This window comes from Drosophila simulans, chromosome X (genome assembly GCF_016746395.2).
Source record: "Drosophila simulans strain w501 chromosome X, Prin_Dsim_3.1, whole genome shotgun sequence".
Taxonomy (NCBI): Eukaryota; Metazoa; Arthropoda; class Insecta; order Diptera; family Drosophilidae; genus Drosophila; species Drosophila simulans.
The window spans coordinates 20,508,877-20,532,724 of NC_052525.2; the positions used below are offsets into that span (position 1 = coordinate 20,508,877).

General features: G+C 41.5%; 3 protein-coding genes and 1 long non-coding RNA gene across 7 annotated transcripts; 2 read left to right on the forward strand and 2 right to left on the reverse strand.

Annotated features, from left to right (window-relative positions):
* Nucleotides 1–687: 687 nt before the first annotated feature.
* Nucleotides 688–1,449, forward strand: LOC120285333. The gene is made up of 2 exons (XR_005544626.1): nt 688–1,220; nt 1,280–1,449. It is a non-coding gene; the product is annotated as an uncharacterized LOC120285333 (long non-coding RNA).
* A 2,395-nt stretch (nt 1,450–3,844) lies between these two features.
* LOC6740263 lies at nt 3,845–23,767 on the forward strand. Of its 4 annotated transcripts, XR_005544678.2 has the most exons (9): nt 3,846–4,749; nt 16,814–16,989; nt 19,351–19,446; nt 20,709–20,849; nt 20,918–21,135; nt 21,492–21,874; nt 22,086–22,714; nt 22,823–23,552; nt 23,620–23,767. XR_005544678.2 is itself a non-coding variant. In XM_039297873.2 (8 exons), the coding sequence occupies exons 1-8, from the start codon at nt 4,022–4,024 to the stop codon at nt 23,476–23,478; spliced, it is 3,012 nt and encodes a 1,003-aa protein (XP_039153807.1). In that variant the 5' UTR covers nt 3,845–4,021; the 3' UTR covers nt 23,479–23,767. The 4 variants fall into 4 exon arrangements, 3 of the variants coding, with proteins under 3 accessions (XP_039153807.1, XP_039153806.1, XP_002107528.1); XM_039297873.2 differs by having other exon boundaries at nt 3,845–4,749; nt 20,918–21,120; nt 22,823–23,767; XM_039297872.2 differs by having other exon boundaries at nt 22,823–23,767.
* On the reverse strand, nt 11,984–15,380 carry LOC6740264. Its single transcript, XM_016180763.3, has 3 exons — nt 15,162–15,380; nt 14,070–15,072; nt 11,984–12,283 (listed from the first exon to the last, which is right to left on the reverse strand). The coding sequence occupies exons 1-3, from the start codon at nt 15,223–15,225 to the stop codon at nt 12,121–12,123; spliced, it is 1,230 nt and encodes a 409-aa protein (XP_016040239.1). The 5' UTR covers nt 15,226–15,380; the 3' UTR covers nt 11,984–12,120.
* On the reverse strand, nt 17,675–19,001 carry LOC6740265 (sentrin-specific protease 8). Its single transcript, XM_002077109.4, has 2 exons — nt 18,252–19,001; nt 17,675–18,168 (listed from the first exon to the last, which is right to left on the reverse strand). Exons 1-2 carry the CDS (start codon nt 18,809–18,811, stop codon nt 17,778–17,780), a joined length of 951 nt encoding a protein of 316 aa, XP_002077145.1. The 5' UTR covers nt 18,812–19,001; the 3' UTR covers nt 17,675–17,777.
* Nucleotides 23,768–23,848: the final 81 nt, after the last annotated feature.

Genomic DNA, 23,848 nt, shown 5'->3' on the forward strand with positions numbered 1-23,848 from the left:
CTCGGTGGACGGGGTCGGAGAACCTGTCACTCAGTCAATTGCTTCCGTTTCCGTTTGACGCTTCCCATCCGGCGCAGGATGAGCAAGTGGTCTGGTTATGGCTGCTCCTCGGCTGGCTGTCGGCATTGTTGTCGCTTCGATGGTTCTGCGACCATATTTCCACTGAGCGAAACTTGGCTATTCTTTTGTTTTTAATGCAGGTTTCAACTTACAGGTGTTTGTATACCCTTATACAGATAAGAGATAACTCAATTAGCTTAAAGCGAAATTTTTTATGTACTGATATTCAGGCTCTTTGTTAAACTCTAAGCGCTCGATCCCATTACTTGCATTTACACACTTTAATTGAATGGTGAACTAGAATAATTACACTCAGAGAAAAGACCACTATCAACGATCTCGATTTGAGAATTTCGATCTGAAAACCTAGCCAAGATCGATTCATGCTCAGCATACTCAGATCGAGATCGAACCATTCTCAGATTGACAACGACTTTGCGCTCAGTGTACAGCCACATCCCATATGCACTCGTATATGTGTGATTGGGTCAGTCGGCGAGGCAGCGAAGCGTTGCGCCCGACCCCTGGCAGCCAGCAACCCTTCGCCGAGCGATTGGTCAATAACCTTAATTGCTCATCAATTTTCACAGCAACATCACCAGCAACCAGCCACCAGCCACCAGCAACCGGCGACAACAGCAACTTGGCAAAGGCGCTAATCAGTCAGCAGAACAGCAACAAATCTGTCCCTGCGGTCGATGTGTGTCACTGTGCTGGATATCCGACTCGTTGGGTCCTGTGCATCTAATCAATATTTGGGAAATGGTATTGCCACTGCTGGCAGCACTAATCCCGCGCCAAATTGAAGCTGACACAGCGTCGGGAAAATGTCCGAGAAGCGGACAACTTTCGAGCATCCAGCAGCAGAAGCCGTCCTGTTGCGAAAGTGAATGCTGTGGTGGCCAAAGTTTCGCAATGGCCAATGGCCTTGCCAGATGCTCGTGCTGTTGGCCAAATAGGATTTGAAGGACTACTTTGGCAAACAAGTCCATGGTCGCATGACAAAAGGCGACCGCAGCAAGCGGTGGTAAGAAACCGAGCCTTGCTTGCAACTTGCAACACGAGGCTGTCACAGTAGCAACAACAGAACAGCTGCGATCCAAGCCGCGTTGCAACCAAAAACATTAAAAATATTTTTACATTTTTTCCATTTTTTTTTGGTAAGTTTGAAAACACTTGTTTTATCCAGTTTTATAATTTTTGATTTTCTTTTTTTAAGGGAAAGGATTTAAAAAATACAGAAGGATTCAGTCCCAACATTCGCATTATAAACTAATTCGTTCAGTGTAATAGAAGTGTGTACTAATTTTACTTGTCACTAAGTTACTCAATTTATTTATGTAACCCAGTTCATTGAAGGACATCTCAATAAAAACAGATCCTTCTCGAGCGTTTTTCCTTTTTTCTAGATATGGAAAAAATTAAGAAAAGTGCAGAAAAAATTAAGCAAGACAGCGGAAGACAATATGTGCGCATACAAATGAATTAAATTAGCCACCCCGCACACATTGGCACTCTCGAAAATCCACACACACACTCACATACTCCCGAGCATTTGCATAACTCCAAGCAGGACTAGCAACGTGGACGCGTCTGTGTCTGTGTGCATTGGCAAACATTTGACAGTTGCAACAGCAACAAAATAACAACAAATTAATACAACAAAATAAATAAACGAGAAAAAAAGACAAAGCAAACTGCCAAAAGGCACAACACAAACAAAAATGCGAACATTTTGTTAGTTCTCTCTTGTTCCAAAAAAAAAAAAAAAAAAAAAATATGGGTAAATAAAAGAAAGCGAGAGAGGAGAAAAGTGTTGCCAGCATTTGCAGCGCATTTGGATGAAAACTTTTGCGAAAGTTGCAAACTCTGCTCTATGTATTTAAATGCTGAAATAGAGAGGGTCGAGGGCTCAATTCGATGGCAAATTAAAGGCGCGTCCAGCAACTTGTTGGCATCAAAATAGCTATAGCACATCCTTGTTTGCTGCCAGAATGAGATTTAATTAAGATTTTAATTAATTTGTTTGCTTGCCAAACAAAATGGTGAGCAAATACTTGAGGCTATTTACGCACGGCCAATACTATTATATTTAATTAAAGGTTTTCCGCTCAGCTTTGTGTTTTCGCTGTTTTTTGCGTGTGTTCTCTGCATTGCCAGTTGAATTCTCCTCTATTTAGGCGCTCCTGCCTCTTAAATCTATTCACATCATACACCTCCTGCCAGTTGGCTTAATTGCCTTTGTCCTTGGCTTTTGCGCTTTTTGATCAGGATAAGCACTCCGGCAATAATCGTCGGCTTTTGTTTTCCATTTGCCGGATTACATGCTGCTCCCACATGCATACTCTTCACGACAGTCGAATCCAATTTTGATGAAATACCCTTTCCATATCCTTGCATCCTTGCGCTGAGGACTGCTGAAGAAAGAGCAGCAAAGGAAGTGCACAGAAGAAGATTCTACAATTTGGATTGCTGTTAATGAAGCTGATAAACTACGTTTTTTGAAAACATACGATGGCACTTGCAATTGGTAATTTTTTTATATGTTTATTAACCAGCAATTCACGAATATTACTAATCGTGCAACTGTGCGAGCTCAGACAAAAGTGACTCTTTTTTTTTCCAGTGTGGATTTGGCAGCTTAATCTTCGGGTTTTGTTCTGCACCACTCCTGGGCCTGCACTCAGCAATTCCACACTTTCACAAGGTGCACTTAACAAGGTGCTTTAGAGCAAAAACGAGTGTGGACGTGGGCTGGATATTTGGTGGGTTGGGGTGGTGTGGGCGTACCATTGTTGGCCCTACCCTTTTAATGGGGCACAATCATGGCACGAACTTACCTCAATCGCATGTGGGAATTCAATTAAATAAACGAGAGTTGCAGCCAAAGGAGCCGGGACTGCAATAAATGCTTAGATTTGCAGGCGAGTGCAACAACAACTCGGCAAACTATATCCCATATCCCATATCCACACACACACATACACTGGCACGCACACAGACAGATAGTAGGGATCCCCAAGCGACCGGAAGTCACTTTTAGCTTACAACGGAAGTTGCAAACGTCTGCTGGTTGTTGTTATTACTACTCCTGGTTGCCGTTGGACTGCACAGCGAACAATGACCTATGTACAATCAAATGCAAAATATAATATACTAAATTGAAGTTAAAATTTTAAATTGAATTTTGAGAACTCGGAAACTTCAAAACCTGAAGAATTTGTATTCAAAATGCACGTTTAAGTAACGAAACGATCGCCTGCGACTCCGACTATAACGCCTACGAACGGGAAATACGCTTTTGAATTTGTATCAGTTATATAAAACCTAATTGATTTGTATTAATTTAATTTATAATCTTAAGCATTGTCATAGAAATCAAAGCTTTGTTTCAGTGCACGCATGTTGGCCACATAATGTGTGTAATTTTCGTATTCAGAATAATTGATAGGAACTCTACAGGCCGCAGCTGAAACGCCTGATACCTGGAATTTTCTAGCTGTGCAAATGTAAAAGTTAATTTTCCATTGGTCATAGCCGCTATATTTAGGTCTGCCAAGGAAGCGGCGAATCATAGGATTGGTGATGGGCATCAGGCGTGGATTGCTGTTGGATGGAGACCATCAAAAGCGTAGATAAAATATGGCTCCTGTGTTTTATAATCGCCAGTGAGCAGCAGCAGCAGCAGCAGAAGCGGCAGAGGCAGCGAAATCATCATCCGGAGCAGCCGAAGTTACTCGTTTCGGTTCGTTTTACATGGCCGAGTCGAGTCCTTTGGCCAGGACCACAGCTTCCCTTAGTCGAGTGAAAGTTCTCCAGCGCAACGGACGTGCCCAGCCAGAAATTCAAAAACAAACCCACTTTTGGCGCGCTTTCAAAGTGTTGGATTTATTTTAGTTTTGTTTTGTTTTTTTTTTTTTTTGGTTTTCGTTCTGGCTCAGTGCAGCTAGTGGAATATAAAATGAGGGATTATCCTTCGGTGCCCAATGTGTTTCGCGTGGCCTCCACGCACAGCATCAACAGCGAGAATCCGTACAACAACATTCGACCAGCGAATGTAATCTGCAACACCACCGAAAGGCCGCCGCTGGCCATACACCAGCTGACCACCAGTGCATCCATCGAGCACAGCCACCCATCGCAGCAGCCGCAGCACCAGCAGCAACAGTTGCTGCACCACCCGCAGCAGCAGCACCACCAGCAACACTCGCCCTATGCAACATTGCCGCGGGGCCAGCGACTCGCGCCGCAGCAGCATCAGCAAGCTGGCCTAATCAACACGATCTCTGGCAGCATTCCGGCCACGGGATTTAGTTCCCTGGCCGGCAGCTTTAGTGATCTTCAGTTGAACAACATCGGTAATCACAGCAGGAGCAACCACAACAGCATCAGCAACAACCGACGACTGCAGCAGCAGCAACAGCAACAGCAACAGCAACAGCGGCAGCAGCAGCAGCAGCAGCCGCAGCAGCAGCGACTGGTGCCTCTTTTGAGTCGCCTCCAGCCAGCCATAGAGGTGCAGCAGACGCAGCAACATCAACAGACGCAGCAGCAACATGTCCAGCGGAAGCAGCAGCAAGAGCGCCTGGCCAGCGGCGGTGCTGGTGCTCCCGATCCGCAGGGAGGCATCAGCAACATGACCACCGTCAACGGGGGTTACCTGTGGCTCATCACACCTGTTGCAGCCAGGTTAGTATGTGATCATATATCAATCGTGAATACATTAGCTTGAGGAAACAAACATGAATTAAAAAAGCTATTGACTGTTCTAGTCATTTGAGTTCTGAATATGCTTTAATTTAAAATTATTGTTACTGGTACTCGCCTATTTAAAATTGCAAATTAAGTTCCGCAAAACTTCTTATCTCTTTTTTAATACTAAATTATAATAGTACTAGGCAAACACAAAATAATCCGCTTATAAAGGTTATTGATTATAATTTGCTTGCCTTAAACCTGAGTTTTTGAGAAGCGTGCTCGCTTAAAAGTGTCCTTGATGATTGTCCTGTGGTTGGCAACTTTAAAATTTCTCCACGATTTCACTATGCCCCAAATGAACAAAGTGTAAACCAAGTTATATTTGTACTCATTGCTTTATGTTTAAGGCTGGTTTCAGTTAAAATACTTGACTACTACCTACACAGGTGCTCCTTTTTTATTAAGCGCCGACTTTGAATACTACTTTAAGCTTCAAGGTAGCAAGGGAAATACTCAAAATTCCTTCAGACAAGGAACTAAATAGACGAATCCCTTAAACTGATGGCGAAACAGCCTGCTGAATGCCAGCAGCTTGAATTCCTACAGAGGACGCACACACAATTTCCGCCCGTTCTATACATTTTTAAAGAAACTGAGGAAACGGGTTTCACGTGCTTCGCAGCTGGCAAATGGCAGCTCGTCCTTGTCACAGGAGCAACCAGGACATCCAGGCCTCCATGCGGCTCCTTCATCCTTGTTGCTTGACAAATAATTGTGTTAGCGACACAAATCACTGCAAAGTGGGTTTAATTTGTTCGCAAACTATTTCGCACGAAAGTACACAAAACAAAAATCTAGATTTTTACCATTATGGCATTCTTTATTTCATATAAAGTAAATTAATAGAAATTTAATGGTAAATCAATGGTAAATTAATAGTTCGCTGTATGCGAACCGATTCATTCCGGCTTTGCGGTTTGGCCAAGTTGCAATTAATTTGGCTTAGATATTTTAAACTTGTGCAAGTTGCGCTCACAGGCATTCACGGAGTGCATGCGCATAAAGCCTGATGTACGGAAGACCTGGCCACACTTGCTGCAGTTGTATGGCCAATTGTGGTGACCAGTCTCGCGTTGGTGCTTGTACATGGCCCGACTAAAAAGATAGAAGATTAAGCGATATTAATAAAACGTATTCTGGAACCTAAACAATTTCACTAATTTGAATTTATGTTTAATTAAAAAAAAAGCAGTTCGTGGAGGGTTGACTCATAGCGCATTTCTATCGCAAACATTAAATATTTACATAAATTTCTTCGATCCAAGAAAACTGAACAATTTTACAAGTTATATTGAGGATGTCTTTCGAGAAGCTTTCATTCTTTTAGTTATGCCCGTGTCCATTGGCTTAGAGCGCCTTATTTAAACTAAAAGAAGATTCTGATAAAAGAGGAAGACCTTCCAAACTCACACTCAGTTAATTAAAAAGTCTCAACCAACTATCATGAACACTGTAGATCGAAATTCAAGGAATATAGTAGACTTTCAATATCTACTTGAAAACAATAAACAAGTTTTTGTAAAAGAGTTAGCGTTTATGCCAGAACGGTCATACCTAATTATGGAATCCGAATTATGGAATATACAGTAATGGTGACACATATGTTTAAAGTTAAATAAGAAAAAAATTGCAAACCATTGAGGTCATCAATTACTACTATCAATTACTATGATATTCCTTAAAAAGATTTTTGGTAATAATCCCGAGCTGCTCCAAGAAAAATCATAAAAAGCATAGTCTATTTGAAAACAAATGTATAAAAAAATACGGAAAAAATATACTTTTTATAATTTATATAAAATAAATCAGGGAATATATATTAAAAATGCTTCGACAATTTATACATCCTTCCACAATGTTAATTTGGGGACCATCGGGATCAGGAAAAACAACATTTTTTGAAAATCGTATCACTAAGAAGAATGATATTTTTGATTTATTTGATCGATTTATTTGGTGTTATGGGGAGGAGAGTGGTTAGCCTATTTTAACTAATATTGAATACTTTATAGAAGGGTTCTAAAACCATCGGAAATTAAATTAATGGGCCTATTCTCTTGATATTGGACGATTTGATGATGGGAGCCTTTAACAAAATTATATGTGAACCCTTTTCTAAATGTTCCCACCACCGAAATTTATCTGTTATTGTGGTTACTCAAAATATATTTCACAAGTCATCGCATACCAGAGATATTTCACTTTACACTAAATATATACAGCTGCGGTTAAAATAATAGCACTACTACAGGTTGAAAGTTGATTTCCTAAAAAAAGGTATTGAATGTTTATTTTTTTTAAAGTCTGATTGCATGAATAATAAGTACCATATGTTATCTCTCTAAGCAAGAAATTTTGACCCTCAATGTAACGGTTCTTTTTGTTTTTGGGCACTTTCTGCAAAAGGGCGTTAAATGAGGCGGTAACAAAAATAGCACTGACCACGTTTTTGCTGAATAAAATTAATAGGAGTGATTGCTTTTGGTTTTTTTCGACAAATTTTGAAAAAAGGAGTTGCATTAAAGGTTTTAATTGAATTTTTTTCGAAAGAACACCAAAAATTCTCTAGTTATGGGTCGGGGAAAGCATTTCACCGTCGAAATAAGGAATTTGATTTAAAACATGATCTCTGAAGGTAAAACCTACGCTAAAATGGGACGGTTTGTTGGTTTTTCAAACAATATGATCCGCAATGCATTGCTGTTTGTCGAAAATAACGAAACACGTGGAAGAAAGCTCTCAATGTCCAACGAGGAGATCAAGCGCTTGGTTCGGCAAAGCAAGAAGGAGCCTTTTAAGCCGGCGACGGAACTGAAGAAGGAGCTCCAGATAGCTGCAAGCGTGGAAACAGTTCGCAAACACTTAAGACAAAACAACCTTAATGTGTGCAGTCCCAGAAAAATCCCGCTTTTGACTGTGAAGCATGTGGCAAAGCGAATCGGATATGCCAAGATACGCAATGACTGAGAAGTGGCGCCACATTTTGTGGTCAGATTTTTTTTTGTTTTTTGGTGGAAAAGGCTCTCGGTCTTATGTAAGGCGTCCACCACGAACTGAAAATAATCCTCGCTTCACCTTTAAGACGGTAAAGCACGGGGGATCCAACATCATGGTATGGGCGTGCTTTTCATACTATGGAGTAGATCCGATTCATATGATTCAAGGCATCATGGATCAGCACATTTACACAGATATCCCGGAAAATGTTATGGCGCCATATGCCGAGGATGAAATGCCGTTTTTTTGGACATTTCAACAGGATAACGACCCAAAACACACGAGGAAGTAGGCTCGAAAGTGGTTTGAGCAGAAATCGATCCAAGGAATGAAATGGCCTGCTCAGTCACCCGACTTGAATCCAATCGAAAAACTTTGTGCGGACGTGAAAAAAAGGTTTCTGAAGCCAAACCCAACAATATCGAGGAACTTTGGATTCATGGGGGATCGAGGATCAAGGATTCATGGAGCAAAATTCCTCAAAAACGGTACCAGGACTTGGTGGACTCCATGCCAAGAGGATGCGCAGCTGTTATTGCCTACAATGGTCAAGCAACCAAATATTAAGATTCTTTAAACATAGTTCTTAAGATATAATCCATTTGTTGAACTCTTATTTTATTTTTTTAGTTAGTTTTAGCAAAATACGAGAAACAGTGCTATTTTTGTTACCGCCTAAATTTGGAGTTTTTTTTTTCTTTTACCAATTATTTTTAAAATATCCATTAGATCTGTTACCAATTTTATTATTTCGATTGAAAATCATTGTAGTATTTAAGATTAGTGGAAAATATGATGAAAAAATGTCAGAAAATAGAGAAACGCTGGGGCAAACACGAAATGTGCTTTTGGTGCTATTATTGTTACCGTAACTGCATTTAAAAATCCTCGCGACAAACTTTGATTTCAATGTCTTTCAAGACAAATTTATCTGGAAAACCCCATGGAGTTATTTAGAATATTTGAAGAAGTAACAGAGCAACTCAGGGAATAAACGATCTGTTGAGATTTAGATCAGACATTTTTAATTCAGGATATACAGGATATATTCAGACGAAAATGGGTTACATATATTGTATGTTCTCAAAAGGGCCAACAACAAACTACGGAAGGAATTAAAAGCAATTTTGATAATGAGCTGATAAAAACAATAGTAGAAATAGTTTTAAATACATAACGGGGATATCATAGTCACTAAATCATAAAGTCGAAATGCTTTAAAAAAGTAAAAAATGCATTGCGATACGTTTCATGTCCAAAACGCACATTAAACTCTAAGAGAAAGACAACACATTTTTAAAAAGTGTGGGCGTGGTTTTGTGCGGTTTGTTGTGGGCATTAGAGTGGACGTGGCAACATGGGTCAATAAACTTGCGCTACGTCTTTGTCTCTTGAATCTGTATGCTGAATCTCAACTTTCTAGTTTTTATAGTTCCTAAAGTCTCGATGGCCACACGGACTTGGCTAGATTGACTCGGCTATTGATCCTGATCAAGAATATATATACTTTATATAGTCGGAAACGCTTCCTTCTGCCTGTTACATCCTATTCAACCTATTCTTGAATACCCTTTTACTCTACGATTAACGGGTATAATGATAAAAGCGACATTGAAGGAAATGCTGTTGGAGCAGTAGACACTATCTTACATCCAATATTTAGAACTTAATCAGTATATTTAAATAACATATTAGTATCGCAAAGTGATAATAATTTTAGAGCATATCTGCAAGTAATTTTAAAACTAAACTGTGGGAGTGACGCATCGGAAAGCCACTTGGCCTCGCAAGGATATTTTCCAAATTTCGGAAGATTAAGATCAGGAAAATACGTTTGTACGAGCTCTAATGAAACACTGCAAAAAACTCTGAAAAATATATTTCAAAAAAGTAACAAGGTAATCAAACGAAACTGCTTCTCAATAATGTTGACTTAAGAAATAATTTTAATATTAAAAAAACTGAATTTTATTTAATGAAAAACGATACCGAATCAAATTTAAAAATATTAGAAGCACAACTTTTCATGAACCATGTCAACCCGAGCATTTTATTGGCTCATCATCATGTTTTACAAACAAGAAAATTCACTTTACCATACAGTAATGTAGAATTAAAATCGTTTACAATTTACCCAGGAAACAATACGATATCAATAGACAATGTGGACAATTACCAAATTTTCTAGCTTTTTGTATGATTAAAAACCAATCAAACTCAGACAACAGAGGACTAGATTCATTTAATTTGGAGCATTTTAAAATGCGACGCTTTAATCTAATGGTAAATGGAGTTCAAGTTCCTTCGCAAAAATTTGAATTTGACTACTCGAACTCTGAAAACGTTCAAAGCTCAAGAGGCTGTAAAATGATATACAGATCAAGTGGAATAACAAACATTATGATCGGGGTCCTCCAATTACCAAGAAAATGTTTTATATTAGCCTTTGATTTAACTGCCGATCAATCAAACACCACCATATGTTCAAATTTGATGTCGCAAGACATTATAAGAATCGAAGGAAGATTTTCAGAACCTCATAGGGAAGCCGGTTCTTGTCTGATATATTGTGAATATCATAGAAATATTTAAAATGAATACTTTTGTACATAACATATAAAGACAAAATAAATTTTTAAAGGCCCCTAAGACCAGCCTCCAAAAACTATTTTAATTTATCCAGCTTTAATTATTGCAAACACCGACACTTCAGATCAACGTGGAACTCATTGGATTGCATTCTATTTCAAAAGTCGAAAATCAGCAGAATAATTGGATTCGTATGGACAAATTCCCCAAAAAAGGAATTCGTGACCTTTTTAACATCTAATAATAAAAAAATCTAATAAATATTGCTATAATAAGCAAAAACCACAAGGATTTTTTTCAAATACGTGTGGTTATTATTGCATAATGTATGGCCTTTTTAAATGTAAAAAGAAAACGCTAAATAATTTTAAAAAAAATTGTAAGAGAAATTGCTTTTCATATAATGATAAATTAATACTTTAATGTAAGTCTAATTTTAAAAAATATAATGCAAGATATTTAGGAAAATCCATTTAGTTTATTAATTGAGTCGGTGCCAATATATAATATTTGAAGATGATATTGAAAGCCTCCTCTCTTAGAATCGGAAGCCTATGAAACTGACGCGTATCTGGTCCTTCCAAAGTGTCATCATCACTCCAGGGACAAAGCTTGTATCAGTTCCTTATCCTCTGAATCCTCCAGAGTGCTTTTCAAATATCACGTGCTCCTCAAATATCAGCCCTTGATAAAGGAAAAACGCTCTGCTCAAGAGACGCTAATTCTGTTCCAATGTTTTTGTTGGGTGTAGATGACATATATGGTTCAAATACTCTCCTTAAGAATCGAAAAACCGAATCCTATAAGTTGGTAGCCAGGGTCTAAGGTTAATGGAACATTTATTCCATTTACTGAGTCGACAAACTCTACAGTAAGATCCATTGTATGCAGTGATAGGTATTTTAAGAACTGATCCTGACCAATTAAAGAGGATGCAATTCAATATAAACGAGGATTAGAGAATTCGAAATCTACAAGGGGTGTCTGCTCTTAGAATCCACCTGATTCGTTCTCGAATTAAGGAGTCTTCACAGACTGCCGACTGCACAGATTGCAATGGTGAAGTCAGAAAAGGAGGGCGAGATATGGTTTTGGATGCAGGGAAATAGCCGCTTGACTTTCTCGCTAATATGTTCATAGAGTCATAAATATTTGGGGTATATTTCGGGTCTACTAACGTAATGAAAATGGAGACAGGACAGACTTACGTGCATACCCTTGAAATCCCATCCACATCCTTGCGATCATCCTTAAAACTTCTTGTGCGCGAAGGTGTTCAATTGTAATTTTTTAATTCAGAATCGTGAAAAGTATACCATTGGAAAGGGCTTGAATTATGCTTTCCAATGACGCCAAAAGGTGGCAAGTTAAATTTAGTTCATAAACTGAGGAAATGCGTTTCACGCGCTTCGCAGCGCAGCTGGTCCTTGTCACAGGAGCAACCAGGACATCCAGACCTCCATGCGGCTCCTTCATCCTTGTAGCTTGACAAATAATTGTGTTAGCGACACAAATCACTGCAAAGTGGGTTTAATTTGTTCGCAAACTATTTCCCACGAAAGTACACAAAACAAAAATCTAGATTTTTACCATTATGGCATTCTTTATTTCATATAAAGTAAATTAATAGAAATTTAATGGTAAATCAATGGTAAATTAATAGTTCGCTGTATGCGAACCGATTCATTCCGGCTTTGCGGTTTGGCCAAGTTGCAATTAATTTGGCTTAGATATTTTAAACTTGTGCAAGTTGCGCTCACAGGCATTCACGGAGTGCATGCGCATAAAGCCTGATGTACGGAAGACCTGGCCACACTTGCTGCAGTTGTATGGCCAATTGTGGTGACCAGTCTCGCGTTGGTGCTTGTACATGGCCCGACTAAAAAGATAGAAGATTAAGCGATATTAATAAAACGTATTCTGGAAGCCAAATATACTGTCCATCCGTCTGTCAGACCGTCCGTATGAAGGTCTCGATCTCAGAAACTATAAAGGCTAGAATGTTAAGATTAGGCGCAAATTTGTTTCCAAATGTTGCCACGCCCACAAACCGGCCAAAACTGCCACGCCCACACTTCTGAAAAAGGTTTGATACTTTTTTTATATTATTAGTTTTGTAAATTTCTTCAAAAATTTCCAAAAAAAACTCTTTGCCACGCCCACACTTTTAAAAAATATTATGATATTTTTCCATATTATTATTAGTCTTGTAAACGCTCAAATATTTGCCTGCTGCTGGTTGCCACGCCCACTCCACACCCACAAACCGCCCGAAACTGTCACGCCTACACTATTGAAAATTGTTTTAATTTGGCTTCGTTTTATTGTTCGTTTTGCCAATTTCTATCGGTATACCAAAAACACTTTGGCCACGCCCCACCTTACACCTAAACATCCAAAACATTCACGCCCACACTTTTGAACAATTTTTAAATATTTTCTCATTTTATTCCCCAATATCTATCGATATTCCAATATCCCAATTAAGAAATTTGCCGTTTGCATTTCCACTAGATGAGTAACGGGTATCTGATAGTCGGGGAACTATACTTCTCTCTTGTTTATAATTTTTTGGTGCGGCAAGGTCCAAAATGAGGAAAAAAAAATATAAATTTTTTCAAATATTCAAAATATGGAAAACGTACCTTAAAAATATTATTAAAACGGAACGTGAAAAGCATTGCACAGAAAAGAGATATTATTAAAAAAAATAATTTCTGAAGCAAAATCATGCAGAAATATTGGTCGAATTCTTCATGTCTCAGGGAACACGGTTTAAAAGCCTGAAGTCCAAGTAAAGTCCCTCTTTTAAATGGGAGACACATTGCCAAGAGCATTAAGTCCGCCAGGAACATTTAAATTGGCCATGCGAAAAATGGAGGAACATTTTATGGTCAGATGAGAACTCCGCTCTGGCAATGGATCTCGATCGTGTGTAAGATTTCCCACGAACACCGAATATAAGCCAAATTACACAGTAAAAAATTAATACGGACGATCCAGTTTAATGGTATGCGCTTGTTTCTCGTACTATGGAATTGAGCCAATACATAGGATAAAAACCATCATGAAATCTTGGGGTCGGATATTAAAAAGGCAGTTGCAGCTTCTAAGCCAATTAACAACGTATACCTTTGGGCTCTAATTAAGGAGTCCTAAAACCAAAATATCCCTAATACGGACTCCAAACACTACCATACGTATATTAAATTTATTAAATTAATACACTACTCCATACTCTACCATACGTATATCAAATTTATTAAATTAATTAGGCAAAAGGCATTTCAGTTTCTATTAAACCCTAAAATGTAGGTAGGGGACTTATTCAAACCTTGATTGAGCAAGTGGTGATCTCTAATTTTAATTTTTCACAACAGAATTTGGTTTTCTATCTCAATAATAATCTTAGCTGTTATTATCATTAAATTATCAGCGAAAAGGATGAGCCGCTTACAAATAAAATATACTATAAATTATTATTCAATTAGTGTAGGGATTACTCATTCATTTCCTTATGATCTATGAGCATTCCTACCTGTAGGAACGATGGGTTGGCAGCTACGTAAGTAGTCTTAGTCTTAAGTAGCCTTGAAAATGTATCCATGTGTAGGCGGTTTAGGAAAATACAGAAAAATATTAAAATTGAAAATTGAAAAACTTACCGCGAATCAAAGTTTTGCTCGCAGTTATCCGACGGGCACGGAAAGACGCTAAATGGTGGGTGACCGCCCACGATCACCGGGTTAACACCGATAGTGGGCGTGTTGTCTGATGGTGGTAAATCAAGCGGCTGCATCTGGCTCGAAGACGAGACGGAGTTCATGATATGATTGTAGTATTGGTTTGATAATGCATTGAATTGTTCGGTCCAGGTAACATCCATGTTACGGTAAGGGTTAGGAAAAGAGCTCAAAATCGGAATAAAGTTCCTATTTGTGGCAAAACCCTCATTGGTTTTGTCCAGCCAATTTGGCTGCCACCCCACATCATTTTGCGCGTCCTCTTCCACTTTAATCTTAACCGGGAAGTTGGACTCCTCCGCCTTGGTCTCCACCTTGGTCTCCACCTTGGTCGCCACCTTGGTCGCCACCTTGGTCGCCACCTTGGTCTCCACCTTGGTCTCCACCTTGGTCGCCACCTTGGTCGCCACCTTGGTCGCCACCTTGGTCGCCGCCTTGGTCGCCACCTTGGTCGTCAACTTGGTCGCCAACTTGTCCGTCACCTTGACTGCCACCTTGTCCGGCATCTTGTTCGCCTTCTTGGCTATCGGCTGCTCCTCTTCTTCTTCTTCTTTGATGGAGTTTGGAGTTTGGGAAATGCCACCGACTTGACGGGCGAATTCAGATGCCATTCTGGCCGCAGTGGCGGCAGATGGAGGACGACCACGTCGTGACCCGCCATTATGGCTTAGCACATGGGTAGCCGTTTCCACGTTGTATTTGGGCAGCACAGGTTTTTTGTTGCGCATCTCGATTTCGCGGCGCACCACTATGGGCAGTCGATCACTGGATAGCCAGGAGTCGTTCTCCAGCTGCCTTCGCGACTGATTGGCCAGTTGGCGATACGAAACGGGGCGACGATTAACGGGGTTGTTCGGATGCTTCACTTCGGTGGGCTCCGCTGGACGCTGGCACTCCGGCAGACTCGGATGGATCACCCTAGCAGCTAGAGACACATGCAGGGTATATCAAGGAACTGTTTTGCTGAGCGAACTATTTTGTATGTAGTACATACAAAGTTTTTGCAAAACTTACCTTCGTAGCGCTCGTAAAATTCGCGGCGCTTATTGTTGTAACGATCCGAAAACATGCTTCGCATAATTAAATTGGATTGAATATGTTAAATAATTACCCAATAAAAAACCAGAAGTGAAATACGACTTGCGCGCAGCGAACAAAGTAAACAATGAATTTTTAAAACACCAAAGTCACTTTCCTTTGACACGTGCTGCAAGAAAAGAAGAAGTCCGCCATCTTTGTTCGATAGATTTAAGCTATCTAGTTTGGTTCCACTAATCACCGATAGATAGAGTTGCCTCCGTTAAAAGGTGGCAATTATAATTTAGTTAATAATTTTGAAATAAGCCTCTTTGGAATATAATTTCATACCAAACGTTAGCAACCCAAGATCATCTTAAATCGCATTTTTACTTTAAAAAGGCCCAAAGTTTTGGTATAATATTAACTGTAACTGTTTGTTACGAATAACAATAGGAAAAGGAATAAGGAATCAGCTGTTATAAAACAGCTGTTCGTGCGTTTGTTTTTGTTTTCAAACTAATAAAAGACGTACTAGGCTATATTTTTGTGGCGGTGACACGCCTACAACTATTGGTATTATAATAGAGATAATAGGATAAACTCAAACTAAATACATATCTCTCTCCATTGTGGAGTTATTAATTTTGGCCACAAAATGTTATCATTCAGCCCATGGTGGAGTAGAAATTTCAAAACAAATTTAATGCAGTTATATGTAGGCGGTTGTAGAATCCTTATTATTATATACGTTTTTCCACTTAAAAAAAAAACGGTTAAAATAGTATGGCCTTAATTCGATTACATAATAGTGCTTGCACCTTTTTTGTTGCATACATCGATTGGCATTTTTTAAAAACAACATTGAGTACTAAACAACACATAAAATCCATCTCTGCACTTGTGACTACGCGCGGTGCCAAACTGCGCAAATATTGGCGTTCAAGTGCACTCATGAATGTATTCACGAATACCTGGGTGACAAGCTGAAGATCCCTCTAAAAAATTCCCACCACCCTTTGAATTTTTTTTCGCATTTTCACTGCTTTTTTTTCGCACATTTTTCAGCGCCAACAATTTTATGTGCGCTCCTCGTTTTTGGGTGCCAACATTTATTTGCATATCATTGCGTGTGTGGGTGCGAGTGCGCGTGTGTGGGTGCGAGTGCGCGTGTGTGGGTGTGTGAGTGTGGGTGGGTGAGTGTGGGTGGCTGGAAGGCTTCGTGCCCATGCAGTTTGTTTGTTCTTGTGGATTTTCGGCCTCGTTTTTGGCAGTCGTCCCCCGACCACAAAACAGGTTGAATATTTTTTAATCAGCAGCAGCCTCACACAATTTTTGGAGTGCGGAGATCCAGGAATGGGCATTTCCCTTGATTGCACTCTGACCACCCAACTCGCCGCCCACTTCGATTTTGATTTAGAGAATGCAACTTTCTCTACTCTGCAATTGCACACAAACAAAATTGTGCAATATATATGATATGTAAATGTAAAAATATAAGTAAATATATTAATGATATATATATTTATAAATGTTCCTAAGTTTAAAACAATCTCATTTATTTAAATATTAAATATTTTTACGAGTATCTAACTGCCAGTATCGGATTTTGGCCAGTGTCTGATTTCCACTCTGCTCGTTTTTTGCAGCATTTCGGTGGCCATTGTCATCGCCGCTCTGGCCGGACCCCAGTGGCTCTTCACGGAGGAGAAGCTGCCCAATGCCAACTACAATGGGACGGCCAACTTCAAAGCCCTGGACGATGGCGCCTACATCACCAAGTACACCAAGTCCAGTCTCTGGATATTATGCACCACTCTGCCAGGTGAGTTGATGTCCGTCCAGCATCACAGCACCACATTCCTTGGCAGCTTTTGCACCACCAGCAAATGGAGACAAATATGACATGCATGGTGTTGGGCTGCTGCAGTTTTCCGGCTTGGGTTGTGGGTGGGGTCTTTGTGTTTCTCTTTTCTTTTTTTTTTGCCAGCTGCCAACCGAACGAGGAACAATGACCTTTGGGCTTATTCGGCTTTAAAAACTGCGGGCAGTGGCAGCGGCAGACTGAGGGCTTCGGATTTGACCAAATTAAACTGCAGTCAGCCGGGTGGGGCGGTCAGCCAATCAATCAGCCAGTCACTTAATTAAGGCTCACAACTGACAGCTGTCCTTTTTATTGTATTTTTATGTGAAGATTAATCTGATCAGAGGAACTTCTGTGATGTGTTTGGCTGCAACTGGCTGTGCAATTGGAAAATAATAATTGCCTTTATGAGTTAAATCGATGCTTGAAAATATATGCAATTAATCACTACACTTAGGCTTGCCACAATCATAATTCAAAATGCACAGCCCAAATCAATTTACATCATATACATATATCCTTGCTGTGAAGCCATCGAATAATATTCGTTGCAAAAGTATAGCACCTGTTATGTTGCCATACTTGAACAATTAATTTATGCACGAGTATGTCAAATTGGTAGAACGAGAACTGAATAATAATAACAGGAAATAGGCTCATTTTTTGAATTTTTCTGATTTTCTTATGCGTCAACAAACAAAAGGCAATCGAATGTAGGCCCACACGAGCACGAGAAGATGCTCCCCTTTTTAGTGGCCCCTCTTTGAGGGGAGGATCCCGCCGAGCGACAGGATCAGCTCGACCAGGTGGGTGCGCATGGCTGCGATTTGGTCCACGGCGATGAGCAGCGAACTGGTGGCGTATCCGCATCTGGCTACATAGTCCGCAACGTGGTCGGTCATGCACATCAGGTGGATTCCGGATGCAGGGTCGCGGCCGGAGCCTTCCTTGCCAGCCGCTTGGCGCTCCTGCTGGAGGCAGCGACCGGTGACCAGGGCGAACTTCCAGGCTTCGAGGGGCGCCCGTAGAGTTTCCGACACCGAGGCGGCCAACGGCGAATGACAGTTGTCCAACGAATCGTAGTGGTAGAACTTGCTGTCCGGCCGCGAAATCAGCAGTAGGGACCAGTGTCCGTGGGGTCTGCGGAGTTACAGTTAATGTTAAAGATCTTGGAACTATAAAAGCTAGAAAATTGAGAAAGCATGCAAAATGAAATTACCGACCTGGGATGGGTGGAAAGCGGCACCAAGATGAACTGTTTCTCGTTGAGACGGCGGTCGCGCACCATGGCCCACAAATGGCGCATGTCCATGTGGCGCAGTCGTGCGGCCAGGCCCGGATTCAGGAAGTGCAGATCCGACTCGGAGCGGTAACGGCGGTGCTGAAGGTAGGCGTAGTAGAAGGCCACCAGCCGCTCGTTGACGCCCTCGTGGGCGGACTGGAGCAGCTGGACATCCGAGTGGCGCAGCGAGATGTCCATGAAGCGGAGCGCAACCAGGCTCTGCTGGCCCACCTGATGCGGTCCATCCCCGCTGCCCCGCTCCAGTGACAACGAGGTGCTTGTATTGGAGTCCCTGTTCTTGTTTTTGTTCTTGCTCTTGCCGTTGCCCTTGGCCTTGAACTTACCCTTTTCTTTGAACTTGCCCCTTTCCTTTTCCTTTTCCTTTTCCTTTTCCTTGACCTTGCCCTTCGCATTGGGCTTGGTCTTCACTCTTCGGGAATTCTTATCCTGGAGGGGCTCCACCTGGTTTGTTGTTTTAAGCAGCTTTCTGGGCGCCAGCATCCTGACTTCAATAATCCTGGGCAGTGGTGTATTTTCCTGGGTGGCTGGTGTATCTGTTTGTATCTACATTTGGGTTTGGAATGGTTTACCAGCGCGTGCTAGGCGTTACAAAAAGTAAATAGCTCGAGTTCGAAATCAAAAAGATTTTAGGTAAAAAAATGTGGCTGTTTGATAAGTCGATTATCACAATCGGTTACAAACGATAAACGGACTTTTAGTGGTACCCATTCGTTATAAAAAATTATAAGTATTTTAGAGCTAACAGAGCCAATTTTCCCGACAACAGAATTGAACTATTTTTCGGTCTGGAATGTAAATACATACTTCCGCAAAAACTAACTATATGAAGTTGAGCTTCCTTTCAGTTAATATTAAGGCAAACAATTAAAGACACTAGAATATTCTAGACACTAGACACTAGAATATTCTCGATCCTTGCAGTCTTTATTTTTATCGATAAGTGTGTTGCGAAAGCCCATTAAAAAGCACATCTCTAGAAGGTTTTATACTAATATTGTATACTTATTGTTTGTTTTTAGGCCTGGATGCTGATTCGTATAACTGCGTTAAGATTGACTACTTTTCCAATGAGGGTTATCAGCCGGATCCGCACGACTCAACCGCGGCAATACCCTGTAAGTGCCAAAGCATCATAAGTTGTCTAAGAACTGTGTGTATGTACATGGTATGTGTATGTACCAAGTACATATATCTAGCTAGATATGTCCGTTCGTCAGTATGGGGAGTTGGGACCTAACGTGTTTAGCTAACTAAGGGCTATCTAATAGCGTGGCACTCGACCATATGGTTCCATGTTAGAGCTAAGACAATTACTACATGGTTTGTTTTTGGGATATCTAATTTCTGCACACATTGTCATGTTCCATACGATTTTTAATTTTGTTTGTACAGTGTAAGGGAATGGTTTATGATTTCACAGCTTATTTATGCCGGAAGTTCTTTGGTCTGCAACTGCAATTATGGGCTGTTCGCTTAATGAGTCCATCTTTACTGGCGCGTTTAAATATGCAACTAAGCCTTAATGGGCCTAACTGGCATGGCATTTGGCATTTAACCAGGTGAATGCCTTCCCCATACCTCCAGCCAACTTACTCCGGGAATGACTGGGCTAAACTGAAATTGATTTATTGTTGTTAGTTGGCCTAGAAACGCACATGCACATAATACAACTTTAGTTGGATGAATTTTAATTAAAGGCCTTTGGCCTCCATCGACAAACTTTTGTCCCTGTGATTTGTGGTCTTTTCAAGAACAGGAAGTAGTGTGTAATTGAAGTCAGGCGATGACAATAGCTGAACATTTTCGAAATCCATTATAAGACTTTCGCCCACATTCCATGGCAGGCGATATCAACTAGCCCAAAAACACATTAAACTGCTAACCGCCCTGCCGAAAATACCAATATCCACACCCGGTTGAAATTCCATTAATTTTCACACAATTGGCCATCGATTTCAAATATTCCCATTAATTTTGTTTTGTGCGAGCGGTCAAAACTAATTTGAAACTGGCCTCAGGGGACAATTTCGAAAATAAAACTATTAAACAGTCGGCTGAAAATGGATGTCGCTGTGCGTGCGGCTTTTTCGCAGGTCCTGTCGTTGTCTCTGCGTGTTTTTGCTTAGCCGCAGGATATTTTCTCACTCGTTGACAGGTCAAAGTGAAAACAAAAAGAAAGCAAAGCCTAAAAGTCAGAAACATGGGCCAGACTAGTGTTTTCTTTAATAGAGGGATCAAAAAAACATGGGCACGCTTTTTAAAAAAGCACTGTTGCGAATAAAAAAAAATACACTGAATGGGATTTTTAATGTATGTAAATGTATTCAAAATAGGTTATTTAAAATAAATTCTAACGTAATAAAATTTTTACTTGCAGATACGGTCACCAAGTCGTGTCCTATTTTCCTGGCTGCTGGTGTATTTCTAGTGATCAGCTTCATAGTTTTTCTGATCCCCACTTGCTCGCATCAAAACAATCTGTATTATTTCAGCGCGGGAATTCTTTTCATTGTTAGTGGTGAGTTTCAAAAATTTGAAAGGGTCTAAGGATAATAATGACACCGAAGTTGCGTAATCACCCTGTAGGTCTAGTGATGCTGATAGGATTGATTGCCTATATATCAATACTGAAGGCGGAAATCGGGTCGAAGTTGAGACCCCGGTCCACCCTTCAACCAGCCCTCATCAAGGTCTCCTATGGCCAGAGCTTCTTCCTCTTCGTCTTTGGATTCATTGTCACGGAATTCGTTGGAGTCTTGAATATATTCCTCTTCATCAATTTGCAGGAGGTTAGCTACTACAGTGTGAGTAACTGAGCTAGGCCTAAGGAATTCATAACGCTTGCCATTATTGCCATTATTATTTTACTTAATTTTAAATTATGATTTTTGTTCTTAAAAACAATTGAAAAATGTTCATTTTCGATGGCATTACTTTTAAGTTGCATCTGTGACAATCATCGCCTTTCTGTTGGTGGTGCACCCGGGAATCCCCTTAGGAATAGCCCACCTCGGGATTCGTTTTTCTCGCGCTTGACTGCAGAAACCTTTCAGCTTAAATGCAAGCGTCGCCGGATGAGTCCTTCGGGATTAGCTGCATCTTCTGCTGCGCTCTCTGTGTGCTTCACATACTTTATTTCCATATGTACATTTCCCTCCAGCGCTTGCCCTGTTTTAGTGTGGCGAACATCCACGCCAAGTTCAAGGAGGGCCAGCATCCGTTGAGTGATTCCTACAAGCGGTACAAGCAGCCCGGCACCACCACAGCCAGCCAAGAAGGACTTAGTAGCGCGGGTCAGGGTCACCAGGGACAGAGTCACCACACGACGCACCAACCGCAGCCGACGGCGCAGCCACCACATGGAATCCTGAGGAGCGGCAATTCCCGACTCCATCAGGTCCACGATGCGGGACGAGGACACCCTGGAATGCCCGGACAGATTGGCCATCCCGGACAGACGCAAACTCTACCCGGAGCATGTCGCAAGCATCCGAATGCCGGATCGAACTTAAATCTCTATCTGCATAATGACCTGGAGAGGCGGTAAGCAATTAGGTGTTTAGCAAATATTGATTTGAACAAATCCTGTTAAGCTATTATGATAATAAGAGAGAATTCGATAGTCGGGAGCCTCGACTACCAGATACCTGTTAGATAGACAATAATGTCGCTGCAAACGTTCTGTTTTATTGTATAATAAATATATGTATATTAATTAATGCTATTCATAAACTATTTAACCTTTTCGTTTTAGTTTTTACTTCGAAAAGCCAGCTGTGTCCAAGTGTAATCTGCACTCGCGCAGCTTCGCCAAGTCGCTGAATGAGCTTTGCACGGATACGTCCGTGTCCTCCACCCATGTTCCTGCGCCCCTTCTCCCTTCCGCTGCCGACCCATTGCCCGCCCCCGCCCTATTCGCCGACTTGCCTCAGGAATTTCCACTCACCCGATCCGTATCTACCGCCACGGAAATATATCCAGCTTCATCTTCGGCTCCAGCTCCGCCCTCCGCCCAAATGAAACGAAAGCAGCAACGGAACATGGCCACTAATACGAACACGAAGATCTCAAACAATCCCCCATCCTCCCACTCGCAGATGGAAGATCAGTCGCGGCTTTGTGGCCTGAAGCGGGGCCTCCGGAAGACCAAGGACGAGCTTTTCCAGGAGTTCTGTCGACGGGCTGGTATGCGCAGCAAGCCGAAGAACATATACTACATCAGTGGCGGGGATGAGGCGGAGGAGGAGGAGCAGGAGGACCAGGCCAAGCGGGAGGAAGTTCCGGACGATCCGCATCGCAATGACGACGATGACGCGGATGGCGATGACCACGGCTTCAGGCAGTTCAACCGCATGGAGGAGGATCATCTCTATGTGGTGGGAGGTGAGGTTTTATTCTGAGGCAGTGTTTGAATGATAGATTGTTTTCATTCGATTATCATTTATGATTATTAAAACTTCTGTTTAATAGAAAAGTATACGTTTTTTCCAGACCATGCCCAATTGGTGGTGCCGCGTCGCACGTCCATGTGCGTGGACTCCATGGGACAGCCGCTGCGCAGACTGAACTCGAATCTGTCCCTGCACACGGATCTCAGTTTCCCCGGAACGGGTGGCTATCCGGGCATGCGGATGTCCTTGCCACACCCGGCTGATCTCGGCCAGAGTCGCACCTTGCCGCGCTGCTTCCTGCGACAGTCGTCCGATTCGCTGGCCTCCCAGGGCTATCCATTGGGCTCCAGTCAGCAGCGGTTCTCCCAGCTGATGCTGAATCAGCAGCAGAATCGCTTCGTGTCCTCCACGTTGACACTGCCCCAGGTGGTGGCGCCCAAGAGTCAAGTGCAGTGGCCCACGGCGATTCCCTCCTCGCCGTCGAACTACTCGAATGGCTATCAACAGCATCCGCAGCCCATTTACCCAGCTCCAACATCCGGAAGTGGAGCACCTGGGCCAGCGGCTTCGGTCTCCGGACCAGCGAAATTCCAGCGCGGCTACGCCTTCGATGATCAACAGCGTAGGTCCAGTTTCGTGAGCGATGCCTTCGACCTGGACGAGATCGAGCGGGAGCGACGGCGATCCCATGCCAGTCTGTTTGGAATGGGTCAGGTGAGGGATCCCTACGATCTCATCAATGGCACCGCCGTCTAGGATACCCGTACCCACATACTCGTAATCAATAATGCCAAAGAAACGAAGAGCTAGCATTTTTTTTCGGAAGTAAGGTGACAAAAGAATAAATATATGTCTATTGCAAAAATAAACTATTTAAAGATTATATACAATATATAGATGGTCCCAGCAGGTCTTAAAAAATTGATAAACTAAGCGCACAATCAGGCCCACAAAATCTATCAAAAGTATACACAAGTGAAAAGAGTAGTAAAATTCGAAATAGGTCTTTAAAAATTAATAAATGCGCACAATTTTGGCCAAAAAACAATGAGTTTTATTAATTGTATTAATAATATTTTGTTCTTAGCAACAAACCGCAACCTTGAAATTGTGGTTAAGGATCGCC

Bases quoted from the DNA above. Each gene is read 5' to 3' on its own strand.
- LOC6740263 (XM_039297872.2), top strand. From the start codon at position 4,022: ATGAGGGATTATCCTTCGGTGCCCAATGTGTTTCGCGTGGCCTCCACG. The intron at 16,990-19,350 runs GTGAGTTGATGT...GTTTGTTTTTAG, and splicing joins ATTATGCACCACTCTGCCAG to GCCTGGATGCTGATTCGTAT. The intron at 19,447-20,708 runs GTAAGTGCCAAA...TTTTACTTGCAG, and splicing joins CTCAACCGCGGCAATACCCT to ATACGGTCACCAAGTCGTGT.
- LOC6740264 (XM_016180763.3), bottom strand. From the start codon at position 15,225: ATGCGAAGCATGTTTTCGGATCGTTACAACAATAAGCGCCGCGAATTT. The intron at 15,073-15,161 runs GTAAGTTTTGCA...ATGTGTCTCTAG, and splicing joins ATTTTACGAGCGCTACGAAG to CTGCTAGGGTGATCCATCCG. The intron at 12,284-14,069 runs GTAAGTTTTTCA...CTATCTTTTTAG, and splicing joins GAGCAAAACTTTGATTCGCG to TCGGGCCATGTACAAGCACC.
- LOC6740265 (XM_002077109.4), bottom strand. From the start codon at position 18,811: ATGCTGGCGCCCAGAAAGCTGCTTAAAACAACAAACCAGGTGGAGCCC. The intron at 18,169-18,251 runs GTCGGTAATTTC...GTAACTCCGCAG, and splicing joins CCGCTTTCCACCCATCCCAG to ACCCCACGGACACTGGTCCC.